At 38.6% G+C, this 26,790-nt stretch overlaps 1 protein-coding gene across 2 annotated transcripts in view; it reads left to right on the top strand.

Moving 5' to 3' along the window:
• PIH1D3 (PIH1 domain containing 3) overlaps positions 1-1,485 on the top strand; it is a 62,550-nt gene extending 61,065 nt beyond the window's left edge. For both annotated transcript variants that reach the window (XM_014459639.2, XM_014459633.2), the window contains exon 7: positions 1,329-1,485. In XM_014459639.2, coding sequence (XP_014315125.1) covers positions 1,329-1,458 — 130 coding nt within the window. In that variant the 3' untranslated portion in view covers positions 1,459-1,485. The remainder of the gene's footprint in view (positions 1-1,328) is intronic.
• The last annotated feature ends 25,305 nt before the right edge of the window (positions 1,486-26,790 follow it).

The following is a 26,790-nucleotide window of genomic DNA, read 5'->3' as shown; positions in this document are numbered from 1 at the left end:
GATTTCATTAGTTAAGGTAAAAGGAGGTGGTTCTCCGATTCTATATATCTGGAATAAAATAAAAGTCACATAAAATTTCTTCTTCAGCTTCTGTAGATGTGTGGCAAATACTTTTAATGAGCCCAGTGTCCTGAATTTAGGTCTGCAAATCAGTAAAGAAGCAATTGTTTTTCAAGGTTTTTGTTTTCAAATACTAGTTCTTTTTTTTTTAATCCTCACCTGAGGATATTTTTCCATTAATTTTTAGAGAGAGTGGAAGAGAGAGGGAAATATAGAAATATCGATGTAAGAGAAACACAGAAATTGGTTGTCTCCTGCATGCGCCCCAACCAGGACCCAGGCTGGGGAGGATCCTGCAACTGAGGTATTTGCCCTGGCTTGGAATCGAACCCAGGACCCTTAGGTCCACAGGCCGATGCTCTATCCACTGAGCAAAGCCAGTTAGGGACAAATACTAGTTATTTATACAAGTATTCAATAAGTACCCCTAAAAATATCAAAATTCCTACTGATTTAGACCTTATAACTTGTAAAAGAGCTTTTCTGTCCACTATTTTATAGAGATACTTAAGCCTTCTCTATCAAGAATGTGAGGTACCAAGTGTTTCATGAATTTAATTTTCTTCAGATACCAGCATGTACCAACCCCATGCATAATTTACATTAATATCACTATGGCAGAATTATGGATGTCATATCCCAGCAATGCATCTAAAGCATGAAGCTATCCAGAAACTGAGCCATCCACTGCAAAATAAACCCAGCAATCCCTCATTGGGACTTTTTGTTAATGCATAGTAGAAAGAACAAGAAACAAGCAGAGAGAAGCACTCTCATTGACCTGGAATTGAAATCATTCCAGGCCTTAGAGACTCAGCCTAAAGTTATGTTAGCAGAATTCTTGTGGAACCATTTCAATTTTCAGATTTGTGTCAACTATCCACAATCCATGCACACATAAGTATGGCTGTCAACAAATCTATCCAACCAACTTAAAGGTGGCAATGGTTCTATTTTTATGTCTATAAACATAGCCTGAGACTATGTTTATATCATACAAAATGAGGTCAATTTAGAAAAAAAGAGGGGGAAATAAAAAGCAATGCTTGGGTTTTTAAAGCCAAAAAACTGTCATACTATTTGTGTTATTTAGGCATACTTTTGATCTAGTACTAGTACTGTCTAAATATTGGTGTGTGTTTTTTTGTTTTGTTTCTGGTTTATAATGTTCTAATGGTATAACTTGCTTTCTCCATTGCCTTCTTAAAAGTGATGTCTTCTTTCTATCACTTATGAAGCTCATTCTATCTATGTTTTGTTTTGTTTAGGAAATTGTTGCTGAACTTTCCCCATCCTGTGGATTGCAGCAGTGCCAAAGCTTCCTATATCTTGGAAACTGAAACTCTTGAAGTCACTGTAACTTTGAAAAGAGAGTTGGATTTTGTTAATTTCTTCTAAAATTGCATGAGTAAGGGAGAAACATGGCAAAATAGCCCTGATAAAAAAATAAATGGTTAATATTTTCTCTTTTCTCTTTATTATTCTAACATACTTTAGCAAGGGCCTAAATAAAATTACACTAATACTAGAAGCCCAGGGCACGAAATTTGTGCACTAGTAAGGTCCCTAGTGGCTGGCAGTGGCTGGCAGTGGCTGGCAGTGGCTGGCCAGGTACTTCCTCCCTTCCCCTGGCTGGCCCCACCCCCTGGTCAAACTCCCAGAAGAACTCCGGGTAGAGGGGACAATTTGCATACTACACTTTCATTATATAGGATTCTGATCATTTACAGTCATTCTGCCACTCTGATAGAAAATATAGTTTTCTCATACTAATAAGCTATTCCACTTTTATAGTGATAGCTAGATAGAATTTATAGGTTAACCATTAGACTACTACATGATCAATTAAATAATTGAGATAAGACCATGAAATGGATGGTCTACTTATTTCAGTAGTCTTAAGAACTTAAGCCAATTAATTATACTGTGATACAGTCAGTTACATAGCAATTGGCCTTATTATCATCAGAAAAGTGTATTTGTTGTCTCTTCATTGATCTGATCAAATGATTTAGTGTTCTCTGTTTAGGCTCTCAAAAGTGTTCTGGTATCCTATATAATAAAAGCCTAATATGCTAAGTGTCCAGTCATCTGGTTGGCCATTCAACCAATCAAAGCGTAATATGCTAATGATATGCTAAGGCTACTCAACTGCTCGCTATGATTTGCACTGACCACCAGGGGGCAGACGCTCTGACCAGTAGGTTAGCTTGCTGCTGGGGTCCGACCAATAGGGACTGAATGAGATGGGCCGGACATGCCCACGGTCCCTCCCCAGCTGGCCAACCTCCTGCATCCTTCCCTGGCCCCAATCTTGCACTGGTGGGGTCCTTCCGCCTGGCCTGCACCCTCTCCCAATCTGGGCTGAGGGACCCCCACCCTGAGTTTATGAATTTCGTGCACCAGGCCTCTAGTATACAAATAACAAAGGATCATAAATAGTTAATATACCATGCTAGCCACATGTTTTACTTGAATCAGAAATACTCTTGAGCACATGGTATTATTTGGCTTCATCAGTCCTGCTCTCCATGTTTGGATCTAATTAGACAAAAATATTTTTCATTTTATGCATTAATAATTATTAGCAATACCTTTCAGGATACTGTGTTTACCTTTAGTAATTGAAATCCTTGAAATTTAAAAGGAATATAAAGAAAAGTGTGATGCATTTACAAATCTTATTCTCTCATTTCTATCTTCATTCTTAATTGGACATACCTATTTTTATGAATTATGCCAATGCCCCCTACCTCTTCTCTATTGCATTGCATAAGTTTATTTCAGAATTATTTATGAATAAATTATATTTTAAAGCTTTGTGACTTGGCCTCACACATTATCATAGAACTGTGGTGTTACCTGGGAGTACATTTTGAAAAAAGATGAATAAATGAAAGATACTTATTCCTTCTATGTGAACTATTAAGGCACTAAATACTCAAGCAGATATTTTCTGCACTTACTTATATAGATAACTACCAAGCATCTAGTTTGTAAGTAGATCAAATCAAAGGAGAAGGCTGAGATTTTAGAAAAAGTGGTTGTGTTAAAAATCTAAGCTCTTGAAGAGAATTTGACATAGAAATTACCACCATGAGTTTCTTCTGTGGAGGTTGAGTTGAGGATGGCTTGTTTGGTTAGAGCATCGTCCATATACCAAAAGATTTGTGGGTTCAATTCCAGGTCAGGGCATATCCCTCGGTTGTGGATTTGATCCCCTCAGTCAGGTGCATATCAATGTTTCTCTCTTTCTTTCTCTCTCTCCCTTGTTCTCTCTCTAAAATCAGTTTAAAGAAACATTTTTTTAAAAAGAGTTGAGGGTGCGATTAACTGAAAGGATGCTAATATCTGAATTTAAATCCATGATGTTGCAGGATTAAAAGAGCCTCCTATTTTGCTTTCTTCGCATCTTTTTTAAAGGATGTATTTTAAGAATTTAAGATTACACCCTAAAGTGTAAACTCTTGAACAAGCCTAAGCAGTAACCAATATTTTTCTTCTCTAGAGAAGCAACAGTAAGTGGGAAAATGTATATTTTTCCTATTTACTGGCCTTAATTACAGAAACCATTATTACTCAAGCTGAGTGAATGTATAAATTGTCCCTGGAAGTGAAGATAGAACATATCCAGGCCAACTTGAATTGGGCTTTGGTTATGTCGTACTGTATCAATTATATAATGAAACAGAGATTTAAGACAATGGAATATGATGCACTAATTTATACCCATCTACAAATCATCCTAGCTCACTGTCTTTGCATTTTTGGCCTCAGAAGTAACAACTGTGTTGTCATTGTTGTTTTGTCTTTAAGCTAATTCACGGGATTTTTCCCTTTAAAGAGGAATAGTCTGCTAAAGTAAATGTAGGAAAAGAGAAGGCAAAAGGAAATTTATCTTGTCAGCATTTTTCAATGAATGTTAGCTCTTACCAGAATTGGAAGTTAAAACCACAATTGTGGCATATCATTAGCCTTCTCCTTCACAAACTTCTTTACCTCACTTTTGGGTCCATAATTTCCAGTAAAACTTGTGAAGATTCAATAATTTATTCATTCACTCATTTATGCATTCTTTCAACAAATATCCACTCAGCACTATGTTAGGAACTGTCAATATAGCCATAGCAAACTAGATATGGTCTGTCCTCACAGAGAAAACAGTTAAGCAAGTCCCTAGCTGGTTTGGCTCAGTGGATAGAGCATTGACCTGCAGACTGAAGGGTTCCTGGTTTGATTCTGGTTAAGGGCATGTGCTTCGGTTGCAGGCTTGATCCCCTGCCCTGGTTAGGACCAGTACGGGAGGCAACCAATCAATGTGTCTCTTTCATGTTGGTGTTTCTCTCTGTCTCCCCTTCATTCCACTCTCTCTAAAAATCAATTTAAAAATATCCTCAGGTGAAGATGAGGAACAACAACAAAAACCAGTTAAGCAAGGGAGACAAACAATAACCAAGTAAACACATAACCATATATTTTCAAGTTTATTGTTACTGCTGTGAAGGAAAAAAAATAGGTACATTAAGAATATCTATCAGAGAAACCAAACCTCTGGGGAGGGAGAGCAGAAAAAAACTTTCCTAAGGATTTAACACTTTGGCTGAAACATGAAGAATACCTAGGACTTAGCCAGGCAAAGAGAGTGTTGGGGGAAGGAGAACAGTAGGACTTCTAGGTGCCAGGGGTAGCAAATAATGAAGAACCATACTGGCAAAAACTTGGACAGTTCAAGGAAATGAAAGCCAGGGTGATTGGAGTAGAGTGAACCTGGGGAGTGTGAGTGGAAGTAAGTCTGGAAATGTGGTCTGGAGCAATGTCATATAGAACATTGCAGGCTAACGTTTGGAAATTTGGATTTTATCCTTAGTGCTTTAGGGAAAAGAGTGTCTTGGGAGTCAAGAATGGGAATGGAGAAACCAGTTAGGAGACTATTGCAACAGCCCAGGCAAAGTATTATTCTACATGTAATCTACACTAATAAAAGACAAAGATGCTAATTGACCTACCTTCGCTACACTCAAGCCATGCCCACCAGCCAATTAGAGCGACTATATGCAAATTAACACAACCAAGATGGTGGCCGGCAGCCACGGAGCTGGAGCAAGCAGGAGGCTTGGTTGCCCCGGCGATGGAGGAAGCCAAGCTTCCCGTCTGCTCTAACTGGCTGTGGCCTCCGGCAAAAGGCAACAAAATTTCAATTATAGAAGCTAAATAAATCCCAGATACCTGCTTCCAGCCAGCCAACACTGGGAGTTTGGGTGGCTGTGGGCTGTGGCCAGCCTGCAAACACCCATCAGCCCCTCACCCAGGATGGCCACACCCTCATGGGGTGAGGGTCCCTGCTGGGGGGCTTGGCCAGCCTGCAAACAGCCATCAGCCCCTCACCCAGGCTGGCCAGGCACCCCAGGGGGGACCCCCACCCTGAAGGGGCTGTGGCCGACCTGCAAACGGCCCTCAGCCCCTCACCCAGGCTAGCCAGGCACCCCAGCGGGACCCCCCAACCTGATCCGGGACACCCTTCAGGGCAAACCAGCCAGCCCCCACCCATGCACCAGGCCTCTATCCTATATAATAAAAGGGTAATATGCAAATTGACCCTAACAGCAGAGCGACTGGGAATCACTGGTCACTATGACACACACTGACCACCAGGGGACAGATGCTCAATGCAGGAGCTGCCCCCTGGTGGTCAGTGTGCTCCCACAGGGGGAGCTCTGCTTAGCCACAAGCCAGGCTGACAGCTGCCAGTACAGCGGTGGTGGTGGGAGCCTCTCCCGCCTCCTCAGCAGCGCTAAGGATGTATGACTGCAGCTAGGCCTGCTCCCCGCTGGCAAGTGGACATCCCCCAAGGGCTCCTGGGCTGCTAGAGGGATGTCTGACTGCCAGCTTAGGCCCAATCCGCCGGGGAGCGGGCCTAAGCCAGCAGGTGGTCATTCCCTGAGGGGTCCCAGACTGTGAGAGGGCACAGGCCGGGCTGAGAGACCCTCCCAAGTGCACAGATTTTTGTGCACCGGACCTTTAGTCTTAAATAAAATGCATTGTTAATTTTTTTCTAATTAAGAGAAATTCCATGCTGTCATACTCCAAGCAGGAAGTTCTAACAATACAGAAAATCTCTTTAAAAATAAAGCAAAGCCCTGGCTGGTGTAGCTCAGTTGGTTGGACATCCTCCAGTGCACCAAAAGGTTGCAATTCTATTCTTAGTAAAGGCACATGCCTGGGTTGTGGGCTTGATCCCTGCTTGGGGATATGCAGGAGGCAGCTGATCCATGTTTCACTCTCACATAGATGTTTATCTCTCTCCCTCTCCCTTCCTCTCTCTCTAAAAATCAATAAACATTCTTTTAAAAAATAAATACAAATAAAGAAAAACTAAAATTCACCATCAAGACAAGAAAATCTTACCATTTTTAGTGGCTCTTTCCAACCTTTTTCCCCCAATGCATAACATAGATACTATTTTTCCCTAAATGGGATGATATTACACCTAGTGATTTTATAACCTACTTTCTTTTAATTTCCAGTGTATTATTTTTTTATTATCTTTTTGTTTCTGGGAATTCTAATTTTACTGCATTATGATAAAATAATGTGCTTAATGATCTATGTATATTTTTAAAGAATGGGTTTCTGTAGTTATTGGGCACAGAATTCTACACACAGGGTGGGACAAAAGTAGGTTTACAGTTGTTTATATGGAAAACAAAACAATAATTAATAGTTAATAATACAAAAATAAACTCTGTTTTGCATGCTCCCAACTGTAAACCTACTTTTACTCCACCCTGTATATCAATTCAAGTTTTTTTTTTAAATTGTGTCATGTAAATCTACATTCCTGTTAATTTTTGTCTTCACTATCAACATGGATAGATGTATTAAAAATTTACCACTGATGATAGATTTATTAGTATCACCTTATAATTCTCTCAATTTTTGCTTTATATAATTTGAGGCAATATATTTATGTGCAAACAGATTTAGAATTGCTGTATCTTTCTGGTGTACTGTTCCCTTTATCAGTATGCTATGACACAATTTATCCCTAAAATATTTGTTGTTTTAAAGCAGGGGAGGGGAATGTTCTGTCCGCAGGCCATATAAGGCCTGTGAAATCATTTGGTCTGGCCCTGCCAAGGCATTAGGGGTGAGTTAATTAAATGCTTGACCAAATACAGCAGGCTAATTTTTTTTCAGTAAGGACATATGTAATGTTTGCTCATAATAATAATGAACACTCAGAAAGGAAAACAAGAAGAAAAATCCCATTTCAAATTTCATCAAAAAGGATAAAATAAGTAGAAAAAATAAATTTAACCAAAAAGATGTTTACGCTGAAGACTATAGTATAGTGATAAAATAAATCTAGGAATACACAAATAAATGAAAACATATTACATGGTAATGGACTGAAAGAATTAATAGTTAAAATGTCTTCCATCCAACTACTAACCAGGCCAGACTCTGCTTAGCTTTTGAGATCAGACGCGATCAGGCATATTTAGGGTGGTATGGCAGAATCCATATAAATGTACATTTGAAACCTATATGATTTCAGCAGGCTAAGTTTTAAGTTGATAATTTTGTATGGCCCGTGAATTATAAATATCCAAATGGCCCTTGGCAGAAAAAGGGTTCCCACCCCTGTTTTAAAGGATCATTGGCTTAACATTAACATATCTATATCAACTTTGGCGAGTATTTGCCTACCACATATTTTCCCATCAATTTCCATGCCCTTAAGTTACAGGTTTTGACTTTTATAAACAGAAATTAGTTAAATTTTGGATTTTAAATACAACCAATATTGTGCCTTTAACTCACAAGTTTTTAGTCCAGTCACCTTTATGGTTCTTAATAATATATTTGGATTTATTTATATCTTGTTATTATAGGATTTTTCTCTTATTCTGTCCTTTACTATGCTTTTTTCCCTTCTTGCTTTTTTTGGATTAGTCAATTTTTAAATTATTTTATTCCTACTAGTTTGGAAGTTATACTACATTATGTTTTTTGTTTTGGGTTTTTTTTCTTAAAATGTCTAAAGTTTTTCATTATTTCTATTGATTTTTCATTATTCCTTTAAAATAATTCAATAACTTAGAAAGTTTTAACCAAACCATGCCCTTCCATTGTTGTTTTTATATCCTTAAATCGTTCATCATCCTCATTATTGATTTTTACAACCAATGCTCATTTACATCATTGAAAAATATGTTCTCACATACAGTAGGGTCCCCTTTCATTTTGTTGATTTTGTTGTTGTTGTGAAGAAGCTTCTTATTTTGATGTAGTCCCACTTGTTTATTTTCTCCTTTGTTTCCCTTGACTTAGGACATGTGTCAGCAAATATATGGCTACGAGAGATGTCTGAGATTTTTCTGCCTATAGTTTCTTCTGAAATTTTTATGGTTCCACGACTTGCCTTTAGGTTTTTATTCATTTTGAGTTTATTCTTGTATATAGTGTAAGTTGGTGGTCTGATTTCATTTTTTGTATGTGTACCTGTCCAATTTCCCCAGCACAATTTATTGAAGAGCCTGTCTTTACTCCATTGTATGCTCTTGCCTCCTTTGTCAAATATTAATTAAGCATAATGGCCTGGGTTGATTTCTGGGTTCTCTGTTCTGTTCTGTTGATCTATGTGCCTGTTCTTGTGCCAGTACCAGATTAAAGTGGCTTTGTAGTATAACTTTGTGTCCAACTTTGTTCTTCTTTGTCAAGATTGCTGACACTGCTCATGTTTTTTGTTGTTTTTTTTTTGTTTTTGTTTTTTTAGGTTCCATATCAATTTTTGGAGTATTTGTTCTAGATCTGTGAAATATGCCATTGGTATTATAATAGGAATTACACTGAATCTATAGATTGCTTTGGGTAGTATGGACATTTTAATGATGTTAATTCTACCAAACATGAACATGGTATATTCTTCCACTTGTTTATATCTTCCTCTATCACTTTTTTCAGTATCCTGTAGTTTTCTGACTATAGGTCTTTAACCTCCATGGTTAAGTTTATTCCTAAGTGTCTTAATTTTTTGTTGCAGTGGTAAGTGGGATTGTTTGTTTAGTTTCTCTTTCTGGTGTATAAAAATGCCATTGATTTCTGGGTGTTAATTATGTATTCTGCTACATTGCCCAATTTGTTTATTAAATCTAGTAGTTTTTGGTGGAATCTTTAGGGTTTTCTATGTACAATGTCATGTCATTTGCAAATAATGACAGTTTTACTTTCTCTTTTCCAATTTTGTTGCATTTTATTTATTTTTATTGTCTGGTCGCTGTGGCTAGGACTTCTAGATCTATGTTTAAGAAGAGTGGTGAAAGTGAACATCCCTATCTTGTTCCTGTTCTTAGGGGAAATGATTTTAGTTTTTGCCCATTGAGTATGATGTTGGCTATAGGTTTGTCACATATGGCCTTTATTATGTTTAGGTATGATCCCTCTATTCCCACTTTGCTGAGAGTTTTTATCAAAAATGAGTGTTGGATTTTTGTCATATGCATTTTCTGCATCTATTGATATGATCATGTGATTCCGTCTTTCAATTTATTTATCTGATGTATCACATTTATTTGTTTGCAAATATTGTACCAGTCTTGTATCCCTGGAATAAATCCTACTTGGTCATGGTGTATGATCTTTTTAATATATTGCTGGATCTGATTTGCTAATATTTTGTTGAGGGTTTTAGTGTCCATGTTCATCATGGATATTGGCCTGTAATTCTCTTTCTTTGTAGTGTCTTTATCTAGTTTTGGAATTAGAGTAATGCTGGCCTTGGAAAAAGAGGTTGGAAGTATTCCTTCCTCTTGGACTTTTTGAAATAGTTTGAGGAGAATAGGTGTTGTGCTTTGAAAGTTTGGTAAAACTCTCCTGTGAAGCTGTCTGGATGAGGGCTTTTGTTTGATGGGAGCTTTTTTTTTTAATCTTTATTGTTGAGAGTATTAAAGATGTCCCCTTTTTCCTCTCATTGCCTCCCTCCACCTGGTTCCCATCCGCCCCAGGCCTTTACCACCCTATTTTCTGTGTCCATAGGTAATGCATATATGCATATAAGTTCTGTGGTTAATATCTTTCTACCCCTCTCTCTCCCTTCCCTCAGATATTTGTCAGTCAATTCCATGTTTCCCTATCTCTGGTTCTATATTATTCATCTGTTTATTTTTTTAATATTTTTTTAATTGATTTCAGAGAGGAAAGAAGAGGGAGAGAGAGATAGAATCATCAATGATGAGAGAGAATCATTGATCGGCAGCCTCCTGCATGCCCCACACTAGGGATCGAGTCTGCAACCCGGGCATATGCCCTGACTGGAAATTGAACCATGACCTCCTGGTTCATAGTGCAATGCTCAACCACTAAGCTATGCTGGCCAGGCTATTCATCAGTGTGTTTCTTGATGAGTCTGGTTAAAGGTTCATCTAGCTATGTGGACAACTTTCTCAGTTCTGGTGCTCTGGGCTGGGTAGTCCATCTTTGGGTTTAGACCCCAGAGTTCTCAGTGGGAACCCCCCACAGCTGAGATATCCCTCTGAAACTTCAGCTGCTGGCTTTGGTAGCCTGGCCAGCCCTCTTGCACCTCTACACTTCCTACCAGCCTCTATATAGTTTCCACTTTACGTCCTTGGTTATCAAAGTTCTTTCCAGCTAGTCTTCAGTTGATTATTCAGGATGGTTTTTCTATAGTTTAGTTGTAATTCCAATTTGGTCCTGGCAGAGTGTCAGTGTAGCTTCCACTTAATTCCCCATCATCTTGGAATCTGATTCTCAGTATTCTAATCTTGCTGGTGACTGTGTCTACTGACTCTCACTCGTGGTAGATAATTTATTCTTGTAGGGCTTGTTTTTTGTTTTTTGGTTTTTTTTTGCAATATATTTTTAATGGGCCTTTAAAAAAATTCTGTGAAAACGTCTTGTGGTATATGTTGTGGGAGCATCCCTGCAATGCAACTTTTCTTTGCTTCTCTCAATGGCTTCAAAGTAAAGGTTGCCCAGATATGCAGGTAAATTAAAACGTAAAACTCACGTGAGTTACAGATCTGTGATATAATTCTCAGAGGAACTGTTTTCTTCCATCTAGGACTTAGAGAGAGATAAACTTTCTTGATGTGCCACAGATGCAGAGTTTTTTCTGGTCCAACCTTTTATGAAGAGTACAGCCTTCCAGTGGAAGTTTATGATGGACTCCTTAGGCCCAAGACCTTATCTCCTATCCCCGTGGTTCTTAAAATTTGAAACTCCCTTTCCAGGGTAAGCACAACTTCCACTCACAATATTAAAGCCTCTGGGACAACTTCAAGCAAACCAACATCCGAATTATAGGGGTGCCAGAAGAAGAGAGAGAGCAAGATATTGAAAACCTATTCAGCAAAGGGGTTGAATCTTTCCCCAGCATTGACTGCATATTGAATGCAAGCTGCACCTTGGAATGGTATGTAACTCTTGAGATTTGTCAATCTCTTTAGCTGAGGGCAGTTCCCAGAGAAGGCTGACAGCTGAGGGCTATCTGCCAATGACCCTCCCAACAGCTGGAGGAATAATTTCTTTTGTCTTGATCTGGATGTACATAATCGTGTCAATTACAATAATTTTTAATGGTTTCAGGGAATTTCATTTTATATATAATTTACTAACTCTAAATAATAATAATTCATTGGCTAGTTCTAATGTTTTTCTTTGCCAATGATACTGATAAGGGCATTATTGTTGTTCACATCTCATATTTTTTTCTTAGGTTAAATTTCTAGAAGGGAAATTGCTAAATATACACATTTTAAATATTTTGATAAGTCTAGCCAATTTGCCTATTAAAAACTTGTACTAGTGTATAGTTCCTTTTTTTTTTTAATCCTCACCCGAGGATATTTTGCCATTGCTTTTTAGAGAGTGTGAAAGAGAGAGGAAAAGACAGGCAGAAATATCGATGTGAGAGAAACATATCGATTGGTTGCCTCCTGCATGAGGCCTGACCAGGGCCTGGGCTGGGGAGGAGCTTGCTACTGAGATACATGCCCTTGACCGGAATCGAACCCGGGACCCTTCGGTCCTCACACCAATGCTCTATCCACTGAGCCAAATGGGCTGGGGCTAGTAAAGACACACTAGTGAGGTTGAACAACTGTTCATATATTTATGGGCCACTTGTGTTAATGTTTTGAAGACTTTTTTATCATTTTCTTTTACAATATTTTCATGTTGACTTGTAAAAGTTTCTTACTAATTTTGTTAACTGTAATGTATTTTACAAATATTTCCCCTAGGATGTACTTTTTCTTTTCATTTTGTTTATAGTATTCATTCAGATATTAGAAAACAACCAAAACTGCTTTACTTCTATTTATCAAGGGATTCTCCCCTGTCTTTTATGTATTTATTTTCTTAAATCTTTATTGTTGAAAATATTGCATATGCCCTCTTCTCCCCCAGTCAACCTCTTCTAAACTGCCTCTATCTTCTGCCCCAGGGCTTAAGCCTATTATCTGTGTCTTTGGGTTATGCATATATGCATGCAAATTCTTTGGTTGATCTCTTCCCATCCACCTATCCTCTCCTGCCTTCCCTCTGAGATTCCACAGTCTGTTCCATGCTTCTGTGTCTCTGGATCCATTTTGTCCATCAGTTTATTTTGTTCATTAGAGTACGCAAATGAGTAAAATCATGTGATACTTGTCTTTCTTTGACTGGCTTATTTCACTTAGCATAATACTCTCCAGGTCCCTCCTTGCCACCTAAAATGGTAAGAGATCCTTGTTTTTTACTGCTGCGTAATATTTCATTGTTTAAATTTACTACAACTTTTTAATCCACTCATCTACTGATGGGCACTTGAGCTGTTTCCAAATCTTAGCTATTGTAAATTGTGCTGCTATGAACATAGGGGTGCATATATGCTTTCTGATTGGTGTTTCTGGTGTTTTTAATATTTATTTATTTTTCTTTATTGATTAAGGTATTACATATGTGTCCTTATTCTCCCATTGCCCCCCACTCATGCCCTCAACCCCTGGTGTCTGTGTCCATTGGTTAGGCTTATATGCATGCATACCAGTCCTTTGGTTAATCTCTCCCCCTTACCCACACCTTCCCCTACATTCCCTCTGAGGTTTGACAGTATGATCAATGCTTCTCTGTCTCTGGATCTGTTTTTGTTCATCAGTTTATGTTGTTCATTATATTCCACAAATGAGTGAGATCATGTGTTATTTATCTTTCTCTGAATGGCTTATTTCTCTTAGCATAATGCTCTCCAGTTTCATCCTTGCTGTTGTAAATGGTAAGAACTCCTTCTTTTTTACCGTCGCGTAGTATTCCATTGTGTAGATGTACCACAGTTTTCTAATCCAGTCATTGACTGATGGGCACTTAAGCTGTTTCCAAATCTTAGCTATGGTAAATTGTGCTACTGTGAACATGGGGGTGCATATATCCTTTCTGATTGGTGTTTCTTGGAATATATTCCTAGAAGTGGGATCACTGGGTCAAATGAGAGTTCCATTTTTAGTTGTTTGAGGAAACTCCATACTGTCTTCCACAGTGGCTGCGCCAGTCTGCATTCCCACCAGCAGTGCACGAGGGTTCCTTTTTCTCTGCATCATCGCCAGCACTTGTCATTTGTTGATTTGTTGATGATAGCCATTCTGACAGGTGTGTGATGGTACTGCATTGTCATTTTGATTTGCATCTCTTAGATGATTACTGACTTTGAGCATGTTTTCATACGTCTCTTGGCCTTCCTTATGTCTTCTTTCAAAAAGTATCTATTTAGGTCCGTTGCCCATATTTTGTTTGGGTTGTTTATCTTCCTTTTGTTAAGTTGTATGAGTTCCCTGTAAATGCTGGAGATTAAACCTTTGTCGGAGATAATATTGGCTAATATGTTCTCCCATGCAGTGGGTTTTCTTGTTGTTTTGTTGATGGTTTCTTTTGCAGTACAGAAGCTTTTTATTTTGATGTAGTCCCATTTGTTTATTTTCTCCTTAGTCTTCATTGACCTAGGAGCTGTATTGCTGAAGATATTGCTTGCTGGGGTCCAATCCCAGCAGGTCCAGGGGTCCCCAAAGGTGTGGACGGAGTCGGCGAAGAAGGAATGACACGGACAGCCTTCAGTTGGTCAGCAGCCTAGCCAGGACCTATAGCCAGGATCTCCAGCCAAAGTTCTGGTCGGAGTTCTGGTCAGGAACTGATGAGGATCTGACGTTTATTGTCTTATTACATCCGTATTTATACCAGCCGATTCCAATCCCGTCAATTTCTATTACAAGGGTTAAGGTGTTTCTCATCTCCATTCCAGGGAGTAAAGACCATGTAGCTTAATTACCCGCCTGGCACTTAATTAAGGGGTTGTATCCCCTCCCCAACCTCAGGGAAAGATCCCCACCTGGGGAAACAACCTTTCTCGGAGAGGTGACCTTGGTTAAAACACATGGTGCTAAAGGGAGCAAACATATTAAAAACAGTATGCTACATACGCCAGGTCCACTGAAACACATGCTGTGCAGATGCCTCTTTCCTGCAGCGACTGCGTCAAGCAGCAAGGTTGGACCGGCCTCCGGCAATTGCTTTGGCATATGTCTGAGATTTTGCTGCCTTGTGGATTCCTCTAATATTTCTATGGTTTCCCATCTTATGTTTAAGTCCTTTATCCATTTTGAGTTTATTTTTATGTATGGTGTAAGTTGGTGGTCTAGTTTCATTTTTTTTGCATGTATCTGTCCAATTTTTCCAGCACCAATTATTGAAGAGACTGTCTTGACTCCATTGTATGCTCTTGCCTCCTTTGTGAAACATTAATTGAGCATAGTGGCTTAGATTGATTTCTGGGTTCTGTATTCTATTTCATTGATCTATATGTCTGTTCTTGTGCCAGTACCAGGCTGTTTTGAGAACAGTGACTTGGTAATACAGATTGATATCTGGTATTGAGATCCCTCTTACTTTGTTTTTCTTTCTCAGGATTGCTGCAGCTATTTGGGGTCTTTTTTAATTTTCATTCCAGATGAATATTTGGAGAGTTATTTCTAGGTCTGTGAAATATGCCTTTGGTATTTTAATGGGGAGTGCATTGAATCTGTAGATTGCTTTGGGTAGTATGGACATTTTAATGATGTTGATTCTACTAATCCATAAACACTGTATGTTCTTCCATATGTTTATGTCTTTCTCTAACTCTTTTTTTTTTTTTTGGTGTCCTGTAGTTTTCTGAGTATAGGTCTTTTACCTCCTTAGTTAAGTTTATTCCTAAGTATCTTAATTTTTTTGGTGTGGTGGTAAATGGGATTTTTTTTTTTAGTTTCTCTTTCTGTAAGTTCAGTATTGGTGTGTAAAAAGGCCATAGATTTCTGGATGTTAATTTTGTATCCTGATACACTGTTGAATTCATTTATTAATTCTAAAAATTTTTTGATGGAGTCTTTAGGGTTTTCTATGTACAGTATCATGTCATCTGCGAATAATGACAATTTTTTACTTCTTCTTTTCCAATTTGGATACCTTTATTTCTTCTTCTTTTCTAATTGCTATGGCTAGCACTTCCAGAGCTATGTCCAACAGGAATGGTGAAAGTGGGCATCCCTGTCTCATTCCTGTTCTTAGGTGAAATGGTTTTACTTTTTGCCCATTGAGTATGATGTTGGCTGTGGGTTTGTCATATAAGGCTTTTATTATGTTGAGGTATGACCCCTCTATTCCCATTTTGCTGAGGGTTTTTATCAAGAAATGATGTTGGATTTTGTTGAATGCTTTTTCGGCATCAATTGATATGACCATGTGGTTTTTTTCTTTCAATTTGTTTATGTGAAGTATCACATTTATTGATTTGCAGATATTGTGCCATCCTTTCATCCCCGGGATAATTCCTACGTCATCATGGTGTATGATCTTTCTGATGTACTGCTGGATCCGATTTGCTAGAATTTTGTTGAGGATTTTGTCATCTATGTTCATGAGGGATATTGGCCTGTAATTCTCTTTCATTGTAGTCTTTATCTGGTTTTGGTATTAAGGTAATGCTGGCTTCATAGAATGAGCTTAGAAGTGTTCCTTCCTCTTGAATTTTTTGGAATAGCTGAGGAGGATAGGTTTTAGTTCTTCCTTGAATGTTTGGTAAAACTCCCCTGTGACACTGTCTGGCCTGGGCCTTTTTGATGGAAGCTTTTTTATGACTACTTAAATTTCCTCCATACATATTGACCTATTGAGATTTTTAGATTCTTCCTGATTGAGTTTTGGAAGGTTGTATTTTTCTAGGAATATGTCCATTTCCTCTAGGGTTGTCTTATTTGTTGGAATAGAGCTGTTCATAATATTTTTTTGACAATCCTTTGTATTTCTGTGGAGTCTGTTGTTATTTTGCCTCTTTCATTTCTGATTTTGTTTATTTGGGTACTTTCTCTTTGTTTCTTGGTGAGCCTGGCTGGAGGTTCATCAATCTTGCTTATCCTTTCAAAGAACCAGTTCTTGGTTTCATTGACGTTTTGTATTGTTGTGGGTTTTTTTTTTTTGTCTCTATGTCATTTATTTCTGCTCTGATCTTTATTATCTCCTTCCTTCTGCTCACTCTGGGCTTTCCTTTTGCTCTCTTTTTAATTCTTTAAGTTGTAGAGTTAGATAATTTATTACCATTTTTCCTTGTTTATAGAGGCAGGCCTGTAGAGCTATGAACTTTCCTCTCAGGACTGCTTTCACTGTGTCCCAGATTTTGGATTGTTGTGTTTTCATTGTCATTAGTTTCCAGGATGTTTTTAATTTATTCTTTGATCTCTTTGGTAACCCAATCATTGTTTAATAACATGCTATTAAACAAGCTTTCAAGTGTTTGAATTTTTTGGATTGTTTTTATTGTAGTTTATTTCTAATATTATGCCATTGTGGTCTGAGAAAATGCTTGATATGATTTCAATTTTCTTGAATTTGGAAAGACTTTGCCTGTGACCCAATATGTGGTCTATCTTTGAAAATGACCCATGTGAACTTGAGAAGAACATATATTCTGTGGCTTTGGGGTGAAATATTCTGAAGATGTCAATTAAGTCCATCTGATCTAGTGAGTCATTTAGGATTGATGCTGATTTTTTGTCTAGAGTATTTATCCAGTGATATCAGTGGTATATTAAAATTCCCTACTATGTATGATTGTATTGTTGTCAATCTCTCCCTTGATATCTTCCAGGAGTTGTTGTTGTTGTTTTTTAATGTATTTGAGTGCTCCTGCATTGGGTGCATATATGTTTACCAGGGATACATCCTCTTGTTGTATTGATCCCTGTATTATTATGAAGTAGCCTTCCTTATCTCTTGTTATGGCCTTCACTTTAAGGCCTATTTTGTCAGATATAAGTATTGCTACCCCAGCTTTTTTTTTCATTTCCATTTCCTGAAAGGTATTTTTCCACCCCTCCACTTTCAGTCCATGTGAGTCCCTTTTAAACAGCATATACATGGGTCATGTTTTTATATCCATTCAGCCACTCCATGTCTTTTGATTGGAGCATTTATTCCATTTATTTTTAAGGTTATTATTGATAGGTACTTGTTTGTAGCCATTTTTATTTTCTGTGCCTGTGTTCCTTCTTCCCTTTTTACTTATTCTTTTTACACTTGTCTCTTTAGCATTTCTTGCATTTCTGTCTTGGTAGTGATAAACTCACTTAGCCTTTTTTTGTCTGTGAAGTTCCTTATTTTTCCTTCAATGTTGAATGATAGACTTGCTGGGTAGAGTAGTCTTGGATTCAGTCTCTTGCTTTGCATCTCTGTAAATTTTCTTCCATTCCTTTCTGGCCTGATGCGTTTCTGTTGAGAAATCATTTGATAATCTAATGGGAGATCCCTTGTACGTAACTTTCTGTCTCTCTCTTGCAGCCTTTAAGATTCTTTTTCCTGAACGTTTGCCATTGTAATTATGTAGCTTGATGTGGGTCTTTTTGGATTCTTCTTGTTTGGAATCTTCTTGTGTGATTTTTTTCTTCCCCACCTCAGGGAAGTTTTCTGACATTATTTTTTCAAATAAGTTTTCTAACCCTTGTTCCTCTTCCTGTCATTCTGGCACCCCTATTATTCATATGTTGCTTTGTTTCATGTTGTCCCAAAGCTCCCTTAGGCTCTCTTCCTGTTTTTTAATTTTTTTCTCCAATTGCAGTTCAGTTTGGGTGTGTTTTGCTTCCCTGTCTTCTAATTTGTTAATTCGGTCCTCCGCTTCTCCTAGTCTACTGTTGAAACTTTCCATGTTGTTTTTTATTGCAGCTATATCACTCTCTATTTCTTCTTGATTCTTACATAAGTTGATATTTTCATCCATCTGGTTTATGAAGTGTATGACCCTTATTCTGAATTCTTTTTCTGACATTATATGCCTCCATTTCACTTAGCGACTTTTGTGGTGATTCCTCCTTTCCTTTGGGGGTTTCTTTGTCTCCCCATTTTTTCTCTCATAGAAGGATCTAGGTGTTGAGCTTTGGGGGGGCTGCTCCTCTGGCAGCAGTGGCTCCTCGGGCAGCAGCTGCTCCTCGGGCGGTGGTGGCAGCGGCTCTTCTTCAGTTGGCGGCAGCTCCTCTGGTAGGCACTGCTCACGGCAGTGGTGGCTCCTCTGGCTGGCAGAGGCAGGCTGCTCGTGCAGCTGCTGCTCCTCTGACAGGGATGGGCTGTGCGCGGCTTCTGCTCATCGGATGAGGGCAGGCTGCTCACGGGGCTGCTTCTCCTCATACAGGGGCAGGCGGGTTGTGTGGCTGTTGCTCCTCAGATGGGGTTGGGCTGCTTCCATGGCTGCTGCTCCTCAGATGGGGGCAGGCCCCATGTGCCTGTTGCTGCTTGTATGGGGGTGCCCTGCTCGTGTGGCTGCTGCTTTTCGGATAGGGGCTGGTTGCTCATTTGGCTTCCACTCCTCAGATGGGGGTAGGCTGCTCACATCGCTGCTGCTCTTTGGACAGGGGCAGGTTGCTCACAGGGCTGCTGCTCCTCATATGGTGGCAGGCTGCTCACGTGGCTGCTGCTCCTCAGATGGGGGCGTGCTGCTTGCAGGGCTGCTGCTCCTCAGATGTGGGCAGGCTGGTCTTGGGGCTGCTGCTCCTTGGATGGGGCAGGCTGCTCACATGGCTGCTGCTCGCATGGTTGCAGTACCCTGGGCTAAAGCGTTTGGCCGGTCAGAGGGGAGTGTGCTTTGGAACTCACAGGAGCCCACGCCTGGGGTGGCTGGAGTTTTGGTGACCGTGGGACCACAGCTGAGGCAGCAGGTCCCTGGCAGGGGTGGCTGTAGCGTCCTGGGTGTTATCTGAGGGCACCCTGGGTGGAGATGAGGCTGGGCTCCAAGTCATAGCATCTCGCCCCTTCAAAAAGGCACAACCTCTGCAGAAGAGCTGGCCGCTCTGGGACTGTTTACAATGGTAGCAGAAGCTGCCTGGGTAGGTGAGCCCAGTCAGCCTGCCCCCGAAGGTCCTGCTGGATCTAACTGTGCCTCACTCACACACCTACACACCCCACATGTCCACACACTTCTCACACTTTGCTCCCTCACTCATGCTCTCTCCCTCACTGCCACCTTCTTCCTGCCTCTGTAGTTGGGTCTGGAGAGTTATTGACCCGTTTGTGGATGGAGTCTCCTCTATGGGTGTCTGGTTTTGTGGCTTGCTCTCTACCACTTTGGCCAAACAGGGTAAAATTCTCCTTGACATGACACAAAGGTAACAAAAAAAGAAGAATGTACTCACAACACTGATAACCTCAATATAAGTGACCACCAGAGAAAAGAGAATTAGGGGAGAGAAAAGAGAGCACATATGATATCGAAGAGAGAAAAAATGGTATGAAAGAAAAGAAAAAGAAGGAAAAGGAAGAAAAAGAAAAAAATATATATATATGCAGAAAACACCAGGAACAAACAGATAAACCAAAACATACAACCACCAAATACCCAGTAAAGAGAGTGGGAGCAGAATCTTATATACAGAAATTGGATGAATATGGGGAGGATCTCAGTTCAGTATAGAGGAAGTAGAAAGAGGATGAGTGGATAGGAAGAAAGAGAAAGAGAAGAAAAAAAATTTAAAAATACTAATTAAAAAATAGGATAAAATAAAAAAATTAGAATGATGAAAAATAATGCAAAAAGAAATAGAAAATAAAGAAACAAACAAGAAAGGAAAATAAAGAGAAAAAGAGATAATAATAATAAAATAAAATAAAAATGAAAAAGTGAAGTGTCGTTCCTTTCTGCCGATTAGGATCCCACTCTTCTGTACCATCTGCAGCTTCTCAGTTTCCTATTGTTGGGACTGAAGACCTCTCTTTAGGCCAGTCCCTGAGGGCTCTCAGGGATGGTTCAGATGTTTCTTTGTGTCCTTTGTGCCACTCAGGGTGTAGTCTGGGTGTGGCTGTATTGGTTGCCTGGAGACTGCAGGGAGAGGCTATCTCTTCAGGAGAAAATGGCTACCCGGGTCCCGCACATCAGGTATGACTCAGCGCCAATCTCGCAGCCCCCTCTCCTGGACTCTCTCCTCTCCCCAGCCTCTTCCCAGACTCCACAAGTCTGCACCTCCACCTGCACCTCAGCCATGGGTGAGTGTCTGTATTTGAAAGGTCCTATGAACTAAATTCATTGAAGAAAAGCAAAGACGAAAAGGAGGGGAAAGAGCTGCACCACTGTGAGCCCCTCTCCCCCCAGCATGGCACGGCCTGGGCAACCATTCAGGCTGCCCCCTCTGGGCTCAGTCTTTCATGGCTGTGGACCCAGATCTAGCATACCCTGCTGCCAGCAGTCCTGTGGACCTCCTTTCCACAGTCAGACGCTGTGCCTGTCCCAAGGGACACAGCCTCAGTGCTGTGCAGTTTCCCTCTGACCCTCTGGGCTCAAAGGTCTCACAGTTCTCTCCAGCCCAGATCCCTGATTTTACCATTCTCCAGGCATCTTCTGCCTTTCCCAGCTGCGAATTGTCTCACCAGCTGTGTCTACTTCGCCAATTCCAGGTGGATGTTATTCGATTTAGTTGCTCGTTCCATCTGCTCTGGGACAAGGCTCAGAAGATGTCCATCTATCCCGCCGCCATTTTGTCTCCTCTCTCTGGTGGTTTTAAGGTTTTCTTTTCTTCTGTTAATTATATCCATCCATCTGGAATTTATTTTAGAACAATTAATTTTCAGCCCCCTAACACTAGACTTGAGCATTATAAATATATCTAAAAGAGCCACTGTCACACTGTGGCTTCTTCCATTTAATTTTACCATGAAATCATCCATAAATTATGCTGTTAGAAGAACAGTTGATTATTTATAATATAAAGTAACAGAATTTGAGAGTAATGTACTTTTAGTCAAGTCTTCTGACAAGATAATTTTTAAATGTTTCTATTTGACTTTAATATACATTTTGCATATATGTGAATATGTCTTACACTGAATTTATACCAGTACAAATTTAAGAAGCCTCATTATGAACATTCTACTACAAAGAAACTAGACAGCAACCTGTTTTCCTCATTCTGCCAATCTATTTCATTTTTTGTTTGTTTCCTAAACTATGCAGAAGACTGTATCACCTTTCAACCTAAGCAGTGTTTTTATTTTAATATACTGTCTGAATATTCCCACATTCAGGAGTGCAGATAGGGGTAACAGATAGGTAGCAATGGTGAAAGTAATTTTTTTGTTTACAAACTTAACTTTGTGGACAACTCAGAATATACTGAAAGGCAAGGCCAAGGTTAGCATAGATTCTTTTTTTTTTTTAATATATTTTATTGATTTTTTACAGAGAGGAAGGGAGAGGGATAGAGAGTTAGAAACATCGATGAGAGAGAAACATCGATCAGCTGCCTCCTGCACATCTCCTACTGTGGATGTGCCCGCAACCAAGGTACATGCCCAGCATAGATTCTTAATGCAAATAAGAATAAGGCACCCTCCACAGACTAATTACAAAAATCACACCCTGGAGGCTAATTAGAAGAGGCACTAAAACAGCACCTATACTGAATTTTGGCCTCAACTTGCTCCCACTTGCTCAGATGCCATTGGCCCTACACAAATTCAGCTCATTTCCTGCATCTTTTTTTTAAACAATCTTTACTGCACCACAGACTTTAAAAGTCAGTTGAGGAATATGAGTAAAGTCTGTGATGTATTTAATAGTATTGTACCTATGGTAATTTTTCAATTTTGATAATTGGATTATGGTTATACAAGATATTAATATTAGGGAAAGCTAGTTGAACCATGAGAATTCTCTGAACAATTTTTGCCACTTCTTGTGAGTCTAAAATAATCTCAAAATAAAATGTTTGCTTGTAAAAGTCAGTAGAGGAGAAAGTCAGCTATAGGATTATGATTATAGCAATACTGCTCTGTCTTCCTTTACAGCTTGGAACTTTATTTTTGGTATCCTCTATGGTGCGTTTCAAATTTTCTGCACCAAGGAGGGAATCTGTTAATGACAACTGGTTTGATTTCCCAAATGCAACTTGTTTAACATAAATATGAAAAGAAACAATGAACTCAATTTCAATAAGGTTGAAAAATGAACTTCTATACTAGACACTGTATAGGTGGTTTACAGATGTATGCAGCAAAAGAACCTACAGTTTAGATTGGAAAAAAATGAATAGCATACAAAACAAAAAGAAAACAGATAAGACGATATATAAGTGTTAAATTGTGTATGCAGGATGTTAGAGAAAATGGCGGAGTAAAGACCACTGAAAAACTCTTCTCCATAAAAACAATGAGAAAAATAGCAAAAACTCTTATGAATTAACTTTCTGAGAACTCTGGAAATTAGCCTAAAGCTTGCAACAATCCAGAGAGTGTTTATTCAAGAAAAATGGCTGAATCTGAATAAAAAGGTTTGTGGGATTTTAACTTACCCTATTTTCACCTCTCCCCTCTCCCAAACTCTACAGTAACTTTGAAAACCAGTGGGTCACAACCATTGGAGCGAATAAAATGAGATTTGAGCTTGTGATGGTTAATTTTATGTGTCAAATTGACTGAATCACAGAGTATCCAGATATTTGGCTAAGCATTATTTCTGAGTGTGTCTGTGAGGGTGTTTTGGGATGAAATTACCATTTGAGTCTCTGGGCTCAGGATTGCCCTCTCAAATGTGGGCAGGAATTATCTAATCTGTTGAGGGCCTGCATAGGAAAAAAAGTGAAGGAAGAGCAGGCAATCAAAATATGATTGTATTTCTTTGTGTATATACTAAAACTGCTGAATTGTACACTGTAAAAAGATAAATTTTATAGTATGTAAATTATAACAATTAAACATAATTTAAAAATAAACCATATAAAAAATTTATGTGCTACAGATGCTAAATTCTATAGGCTTTTTTTAAACCTATAGAGCAGGGGTGGGGAATGTCCCACCACTGGGCCTGATATAGCCCGCAAAGTCATTTGGTCTGGCCCTGCCAAGGCATTAGGAGTGAGTTAATTAAATGTTTGACCAAATATAGCAGGCTAAATTTTAAGTTGGTAATTTTGTATGGCCCTCAGGTGATGTTATAAATACCCAAATAGCCCTTGGCAGAAAAAAGGTTCCCCACCTCTGCTATAGAGGAATAGGAAATCAAAGAAAGCTTCCTACAGGAGATGTGTCTTGATCTGATTTTGGGGCACTCCAGGTAAGTGAAGGCCCAGAATGAGAAATTAATATGACAAATTTGAATGAATAACAGCATGGAAACTGATCTGACTAAATTGGATGATTGCTTTAGGGATTAACAGAGAATAAATCTAGCTAGGTAGGTGAAGAAAAAATTAAAAAGGAGCTGAAAGTCAGCAGAGGAGTTTAGTTTTGATCCAGTAAATCCAGATTCTTATCAGATAATTGACTTGAGAGGAGAGATGATATATAACCTAGTAATTAAATAGCATTAAGCTCTAGAATTAGATAGGCCTAGGGCTGAATTGTGGTACAGACTATTTTCATCACAACTATTATGGCTTTACTATTTCACACATTTGAAGTTATTTAATACCTTTGAGTCTTGATACGTCAAGGCATCATTGCCATTTTCATTAACTGTGCTAGCATTCTCCCACCTACTGCTTGTTCTAAATTTTCTTCTTTTTTAAGCCTAGAGTGAGTTAGCAACAAGACCCTGGCAAAGCTTGGTAACCTGATTCTCAGTTACATTTAAAGTGCTTAGAAAATTGTATTGTTTTGAAGTAGTTTGACTTGAACTGAACTAAAAAAAAATGAACTAAACTTGAATTTAACTTTCATTGATTTTCTAGGAAATAATGTAAGAAAAATGATGTGTTATTTCAAAGTATTGTGAAATTAACTTCGTGAATACTTTAGCAAGTGTTTTAATGGCAAGAATGCCTGAGGTAATGCATAACAGTTGAAACAAACAATAGATTACCTAAAAAACGTAAAAGGAAAATCTAAAAAATCAGTTGTTCAAAGGGACTTTGAAGAGCTACTGCATATTCCTTGTAATCTAGAAGACCAGGCACATGTGTAGGGCCATGCACACACTCAGGAATGACCTGAGAAAGCCATAAACTTTCATTTGTGACTGACTTTGCGATTCTGTGCAAGCAGGAAGAGTAGTTTAACACAGAGTTGCAAATGCCTGAGAGTCCAAGGTGTACACAACATGCTTACATAGCCCATTGGCAAGGACTGGGAGATTTTTAGTTCTAGGCATTCAAAGAAATATCAATCTAATTATTAACTGCCCTCTAAGCTAACTGATCAGAGACTTCACTGGCCACATATGACAAAGAATACAGAGCTTACTGAATTAGTTAAAAAAAATCACTGAATAAGCAAAGAGCAACAAAACCCAGCACAAACAGCAAACACTAGGGAAAGGAAAAAACAATTCCCAGGGTTGTCAAATTATATTATTTAAAATACCTGGTATTTGATGAAAAATTTTGAGACATAACAAAAGAAAAAATATTATGGCCATAACACAGAAAGAAAAGTAATACAAATATCCATGAAACACAAACATTGGAATTACTACATATAGACTTTTGTTGAACTTTTAAAAATATTATTTTAATGTAGAATAACATTTTTAATAGCAGTCTTATAAGAGGCATGCAAGTTTCATATCTTGTTTTTTGTTTTGAGTTACCTTTTTGTCATTTAATTACAGTTTGCATTCAATATTATTCTGTGTTAGTTTCAGATGTACAGCAAAGTAGTTAGAAAATCAAGTACTTTACAGAGTGGTCCCCTTGATGTTTCAAGTACCCACCTGACTCCTTACATGATTATCATGATACTATTGACTATGTTCCCTGTGCTATAATCTACATCTCTGTGACTATTCTGTAACTACCAATTTGTATTGCTTAATCCCTTCACCCAGATACCCGAACCCCCTCCCCTCTGACAACTGTCAGTCTCTTCTTTGTATCTATGAGTCTGTTTATATTTTGTGTATTTATTTTGTTCTTTAAATTCCATATATAAGTGAAATTATATGGTATTTTCTTTCTCTGACTAGACATAGACTTTTATTCAGCTATTTAAAATATGTTCAAAGTCCTAAAGAAAACTATGTCTAAAAAAGTAAAGTATATTATGAGAACAATGTCTCATTAAACAGACAATATGGAAGAGATAGAAAGTATAAAAATAAACTAAATGGAAATACTGGAGTTTAAAATACATTAACTGAAATGAAAATTTCACTAGATGTGCTCAGAACAGAAGAGTCAATGAACATGATAATAAATCAGTTGAAATTATCAAGTCTGAGGAACAGCAAGAAAAAATATCGTAACCTTAAGGACCTATGGGATATCATGAAGTATACCAAAATAAATATACTGTGAGCCCCAGATAAAAAAGAATGATAAAAAAGGCAGAAAGAATATTTGAAGAAATATGACTGAAAACTTCCAAATTTGATGAAAATATTACACATAAATGAGGCTTAATAAGATAAAAATAGGACAAACTAAGAGATGGAGAGAGAGAGAGAGAGAGAGAGAGAGAGAGAGAGAGAGAGATCAATTGGCTGCCTCCTGCATGCCCCCCCCACTGGGGATTGAGCCAGCAACAGGGCATATACCCTGACCTGGAATCGAACCGTGACCCCCTGGCCCATAGGTCGAAGCTCAACCACTGAACCACACCAGTTGAGCATCAACCTATGAAATTTTCAGAACAGGCAAATCCGTAGACACAGAAAGCAGAGTAGTGGTTGCCAGGAGCTGGGGAAAAGTGGAATGAGCAGTGACTGCTTAATGGCTATACGGTGTGTGTGTGTGTGTGTGTGTGTGTGTGTGTGTGTGATGAAAATGTTCTGTAATTAGATATTGGTGATGGTTGCACAATATTGTGAATGTTCTAAAAAGCCATTGAACTGTACACTTAAAATGGTTACTTACTGTTTCTATGAATTTGCTTATTCTAGATATTGCATATAAGTGAAATCATACCATATCGGTCCTTTTGTGTCTGAATTATTTCACTAAGCATGATGTCTTCAAGGTTTGTTCATGTTGTAGCATGTATCTAATCTCCATTCTGGATGAAAGGATTTCATTCTTTTTTATGGTTGAATAATATTCTACTGTATGTATAAACCACAATTTATTCATCCATTGATGTACATTTGAGTTATTTCTACCTTTTGGATATTGCAAATAGTATTGCTATGAACATTTGCATGCAAGTATTTGAGTTTCTGTTTTCAGTTCTTCGGGGCATATACCTCGGAGTAGAATTGCAGAGTTACATGATAATTCTATGTTGAAATGTTTGAGAAACTGC

The sequence above is a fragment of the Myotis lucifugus genome, unplaced genomic scaffold (assembly GCF_000147115.1).
Source record: "Myotis lucifugus unplaced genomic scaffold, Myoluc2.0 scaffold_2, whole genome shotgun sequence".
NCBI lineage: Eukaryota > Metazoa > Chordata > Mammalia > Chiroptera > Vespertilionidae > Myotis > Myotis lucifugus.
The sequence above is the reverse complement of the archived record's forward strand: the minus strand, read 5'-3'. Positions and strand labels throughout refer to the sequence as shown.